Below are 6,010 nucleotides of genomic sequence, written 5' to 3' on the forward strand. Positions count from 1 at the left end.
AGAGGAACACCGAATAGCTGGTGGGCAGTAAGAATTCTCTGGTATGGCGCTGAAATAGGGATGCGCCGGAGCACCCCAAGCAGGTGGTGCTGCTGAATATGGGGGCCTACTGGGCTGTCCCCTCCCAAACTGACCTCTGCCCCTGGCTGGGGCACCTCTGAACTCTCCGGAGAATATAGCCCTCTTATCCTGCTGCATTTGCTCCCTACCCCTTAGATGGTAGCCCTCAATCCTCCGAGTAATCTCCACTACTAACTAATAAAGAGTCCCCATCGGGTTAGCTCAGAAAACATCGCCTCATAATCGGTCACGGATATCTGACCGAGCTTAAGCTGCTCAAACTGATACCGCAGCTCTTCCCTCTCAGAGGGTAGAATATACCTATCCAGAAATAACTGCGTGAACTGACTCCATGTGATAGGAGGAGAACATATGAGTAGGCTAAGAACATAAGACTGCCACCATCTAGGGGCCCTGCCCTGTAGCTGAAAAGTAGTAAAGTCAACCTCATGCGACTCCAATATCCTCATGTTGTACAGTTTGTCCCTGCACCTATCAATGAAGTCCTGAGCTTCCTCATGACGCTTACCCCCGAAGACAAGAGGGTGAAGTCTAGTCCATCTGTCCAACAGCTTCTGCAGGTCACTATCCGCAGCTGGTCTAGGCTCGGGTATCACTGCAGCAACTGGCTGAGCCTCATCCGTGCGTAGTGCACCCAGAGTCTGATACACTGCAACTGCATGACCATGAGCCTGAGTAGTAGGGGTCTATGCTCCCCCTCCTACCTGTGATGTAGTTGGATCTGCAGGAAACAAACCAGCCTGAGTCATGGTGTCCATGAATCGTAGCATACGACCCATGACCTCTTGGAATCCTGGTGCTGTCATAAAGTCCGTCGGGGTAGGCTCAGCTGCGGGCACCTCACCCTGCTCCTCAATAATAGGATCTCCCGCAGGATCTGCTGGTAGTGCTACTGGAACAGCTCTGGGATGCCCTCGTCCCCTACCTCAGGTCGGTTCCCTCCCCCGGCCTCTACCTCGGCCTCTAGCAATGGGGGGAGCGGCCCCTCCCGGGTCGGGAGCATCTATCGTGCTTGTCCTCACCATCTGTGAGAGAATAGAAGAAAGAAATTTAGTGTACCATCCACTGTACGATAGGAAATGAATAAAAGAATAGTTTTCTAACACCCTATAGCCTCTCGAAGATAAATACAAATATCTCTGTACCGATCCACAAGAATCTATTAGGTTTGCCCATGACTTGTGAGACCTACGTGAACCTAGCGCTCTGATACCATGTTGTCACGACCCAAATTCACCTCTGGTCGTGATGGCGCCCAACACCGTTGTCAGGCAATCAAACGTGGAAATATTAGTGAATTCTCATTTTACTTACCAAAGCAGTTACAATATTTTTCTTAATTTGCAATTAACACAGGTGATAATAAGCAATATTCAAAAATAGTTATACAACCCAAAAGAACTGTCTACTAATGTGTGTGCCAAGACCTGGTGTCACAAGTTGTTGAAACCCAATTTTTCTCTATGTATTTTCAATATGCAAAATAACTTTAAAATAGCATATATAAGCATGTCCAAATGTTTTATTGTTTTCCATAACTTTTATTGATTTATTTTCCCCTTTTTATCCATGAAATCTCAATAATTATTTCCAAAATTTATTATCTTGATAATTCATCTATTGGATTTTTATATTTATGCCGAAATATGGCTAAAATAAGTTTTTTACATATTTTTACAATTTCATTTAGTATTTTTAAAGCTAAATTGCACATAATTGCAATATTAGCCATTTTAAGGTTTATTTGTGTTTTATATTCATAAAATTGAGTCTTGTATTTTTAAATTGTTATTTATGTGTTATAAATCATTTTAGTATTTTCAATTTATTTTCAGAAGCTATGACTATTTTTTATAAATTAAAAAGGGAAAAATGGATATTTAAATAACAGTCCATTTGTATTTTAATTATAGCCTAGAGTAGACCCCAAATTTCCCAACCCAATTCCAATTAAAACCCGCCCCTAACCCTTTTAAAACCAACCTGCACCCGGATCCCCACCTACCCCTTTTAATCTAGGTCGTTGATCATTCAGATCAACGGATACCATTTCACCTTACCATTTTTAACCCAAAATGACCCCTAAACCTAAATCATTTCTACCAACCCGCCGCCCTTGAATCCCTTTTCCTCTCAGACTCTGTCTGAAAACCTAAGGCTAACCCTAGCCGCCACCACCCAAATCTACCCTAATCCCCTTTGATCTTCACCTAATGCATGGACTCCCATGGTTATTTGAGAGGTGTATCGTTCTCCTATGGCTCCTGGTCGTTTGTTTCCATGATTTCATGGGCAGATCTCATAGGGATCTAGTCCAGTCTTGGCTCAACTTCTATCTATGAACTTTTCCCGGCCACCCATGGTCGATCAAGTTAGATCCACGGCTTTTCCGGCTAGATCAGTAACTTTTCAAAGTCTTTTCTCACTTTTTCTGGGTTCTCTGAAACCCTAGCTTTAAGAGCTTTCCGATTTTCTTTCAGATCTGTCTTAGATCTGTGCATGTTATGAACTTCTTGGTGTTTTCTTAAAGGTTCTTCGATTTTCTTTCAAAGTGACTCTTTGTTTTCAAATTAGGGGTTTTTAAACTCTTTTTAAAAGATCTCTTCTCCAATATTCAGTATTGTTTTATGATTCTACTATGTTTAATCGATTGGTTCATGTTTTTTTTTACCTAGTTCATCGTGTTGAAACCCTAGGTATTTTTGGGTTCTGAAGTCGTCATTGTTTGTCTTGCATGTATACTGGTCTCGACTGAGTTCTTTGTGTTTAGATCCTTTTCTTTCTTTAACTTGAATGATTCTAAAGTTCTTACCTTTTTAACTCAGCTCTGTTAAAACCCTAATTCCTTATAAATTTTTCTTTTTCTTCACTTATTGCTATGAGTTTAAAGACTTTTCTTGTTTCTGTGTGTTGATCTCCTTGCTATGTGCTAGACGGTTTCCTTCATTTTTTTTGGTTCTATGTGACTACTTGACTTTGTGGACTACTGTGCTTTGAGTAGGTTTTTTTTACTACTAGGTCCTAGCCTACTCCTACTATTACTGTATGTTTTTGTTGCGTCTTGTGGCAATATGGTTGGCCTTGCATGTATAATACTCTTGTTCATTCTTCTCTATTTATATGGCAAAGTGCAAAATCATGATTCTTTCTTGATTGATCTTGATTTCCTCAAGTTACGACTGATTGCAAATATTACTCATAAATCCTTGGTATCACTTGTTTTGTTTAAATTGATTGATTCTTTTCCTTTGTTGTGATGTTTTACCTTTGCCGAACCCTTTGCCCAATTAAGTATATTTTGTACTTAGACTCAATTATTTACTCTATACTATTAATATCCTCTAAATGGTCAGAAATCAATCTTTCATAAATTGGTTTTATTTTCTTAATTATTCCTGTCAGTATCCATTTGAACAGTAATTCCTTGATTAAATAAAAGTACTTGTATTAATTGAATCTGATTGTGATTATTTCTATGTTTGTGTTAAAACTTTACTTGTTACCTTATTTTGTACTCGTTTTCAAAGTTATAAATACCCCACCCTCTCTTCTCCAAAGACACGAACAACTGAGTTCAGAACACACACTTACACACTCAAAACTCTCTTTCTCTACTACTACATGTGCTACTGCTTTATCTAGCCGGCTGAAAGCGAAGGCTAGACTGTGGAAGCCTACTTGCTTTACCTTTTTGCACTTTGCTTTCTCAACTAGTATGTCCTAGTTAATTTTAAAGCTTTAACAACAACATGCTTCTTTAATTGTTTCAGTTTCTCTCATTCTTGGTCTACTTCTGCTTGTAGTTTTGTTGTAAAACCTGCAGTCAAGTTACATTACCAGCATGCTATAATGTCTCACCTTCCCCTTTAGATTAATGCACTCCCATGTGTGTGTTTTAAAGCATACTTTGTCAATCACTTATTGTGTAACTTGCTACCTTATGAATCCCAAACCCCTATCCCTTCTATGTGTTTATGTTCTTTTGGATGGTTTGTGATCATGCCAGTATCAGCTATTGTTGTGCATGTCCAAACCAAACCCTTGCTGGGGTCAAGTGCTTACAGACAAGTGTCTCCCCAAAATCCTTTTGGTCCCCCTTGTATGACTACTGATTCTGTGTGTGACCCCATCTTGGGAGTTTGAGTTTTGTTTACTGCTACAACTGCTTTCAATCCCCTCTGTTACTGATTACTTTCAAAATGGACTTGCCAGTCCAGTTATTTTTTTAAAAAAACAAACTCTTCTTCAAACTATGTCAAGCACTCTCACCTATACTCTTAGAATCTAGGTTCTGCCCTTTTTGTGTGATCCTTGCCTTGGGACCCTTGAGCTCCCTCTAAACTTGGACACATAAGAGCTGGACCTTCCATACTGCACTCATTCTGTTTGGTTATGTAAATCTGGGTGTGAACACTGCCCGGGACCCCTTGAGGTCCTTAGGGAACTCTGACACACCCAGATATGAGAAAGGCTTTGGAACAATAGTGGCTTTTGAGGTGGTTCATTACATAACTCAGAGAGGAAGTCAAAATCAGGCTTCCTATGGTTGTAACTCCTTAGTTTTGCATTTCTTTTGTAATTCAATCATTTGGTCTGTAATAATTTGTAAACAAGTATGGGAGTTGGCTAGTGAAAAGGGATGGAAAATGTGCATGCTTTAGCTATCAAAAGGGGTAGAAAGCTGTCACTAGGTTTACATTCCTACTTGCGCAATAGAAACCATGCCTAGGACGCATTTCATGTATTAGAGATCATTCTCCTTAGGATTTACACTTACTGTTTTCAGCATGTCCATTTCACTATCATATCACTTAGCAAATCCTACGTTAAAGGTGTTAACCAGTGTTTCTGCGATCATGTTCCTATTGCCATGCACACTTAGAGATCCTGTTTTAGGCTAAACAACATTAACAAACATATCATCTCTGCACATTCTGGAAATCATGTTTAAATGCTGTAATATTTATGCATATAGAAATCCTGCTTAGGATTCTGCATATACATCATTCTACATCTCTGTACATTATATACCATGTCTTTACGATTTCGCTTAAACACGCTTAGGCTAACTATGAATGCATAAAAAGGGAATAAAAACAATTTTAATTAGCTTTACAATTAACTGGCAACAATTCTATATGATGAACACCTAGAACAACATGTTTTAGGTAATAACAATCTCCAAACTGGCTTAATGCTTCTGAATAACTACTGAATATTGCTTACGCCTAGGCAAGCCTTAGGTAATTACTTAAATAAAATTGGAACTGCCTCTATTTAATTCTAGACTGCTGCACCCGCAGGCAGGCTTGATTCGGACTTCTTTTCTGAGTTATATAATGAATCTGGTTCTTATTCAAACATCCTGCTTTAGGATTCTAAAATTCAGACCTTAACTGTGTTTAAGTCATGCTATTTATATGCATTATTTGTGGAGGTATACATGAGCCTTCTAGTTGCTTACATGTTTCCCCTTTAAATGCAGTCCTACTTGTTTTGTATGTCGCCTTAGCATTTTACCTTTAAACATAATAGTCAACCTAGAACCTCCTCCTTATAGGAATAGGAGTCCTAAAATCCTCGAGGACTGATAGAATTGGGATGGGTAACGGCATGCAATAGAGGTCGAGACCAACCCTCACTTTAATTACCTTAACAGGGCGGGAAAGGGTAGATATGGATATGATGACCGGTGCGCTAATACCATGTGTATCCCCTTTTCTGAGGAGTGTCATATCGGGTATCGCATTGATGTGATCCATATTACAAAAAAACCTAGGATACCCCTTTATTTTAAAGTATGCTTAGACTATAACTCTTTTCAAAACCTTGCTTTTATTGTTTTCAAACACTTGTGTATTTAAATACAAAATCCCCTATCACTTGAGCCTTATTTGTTTACTTGCTAATTGCATAAATTCACAAAATT

The 6,010-nt window shown here is 39.1% G+C and overlaps 1 protein-coding gene across 1 annotated transcript; it reads right to left on the reverse strand.

Moving 5' to 3' along the window:
- Positions 1-251: 251 nt before the first annotated feature.
- Positions 252-887, reverse strand: LOC138870693 (uncharacterized). Its single transcript, XM_070148524.1, has 2 exons — positions 786-887; positions 252-722 (listed from the first exon to the last, which is right to left on the reverse strand). The coding sequence occupies exons 1-2, from the start codon at positions 885-887 to the stop codon at positions 252-254; spliced, it is 573 nt and encodes a 190-aa protein (XP_070004625.1).
- Between the last annotated feature and the right edge of the window lie 5,123 nt (positions 888-6,010).

This window comes from Nicotiana sylvestris, chromosome 6 (assembly GCF_000393655.2).
Source record: "Nicotiana sylvestris chromosome 6, ASM39365v2, whole genome shotgun sequence".
NCBI classification, from domain to species: Eukaryota; Viridiplantae; Streptophyta; class Magnoliopsida; order Solanales; family Solanaceae; genus Nicotiana; species Nicotiana sylvestris.

Coding starts and splice junctions, on each gene's coding strand:
- LOC138870693 (XM_070148524.1), bottom strand. CDS start 887: ATGACAGCACCAGGATTCCAAGAGGTCATGGGTCGTATGCTACGATTC. Junction 723..785: donor CAGATCCAACTACATCACAG/GTAGGAGGGGGA, acceptor GCAGTGTATCAG/ACTCTGGGTGCACTACGCAC.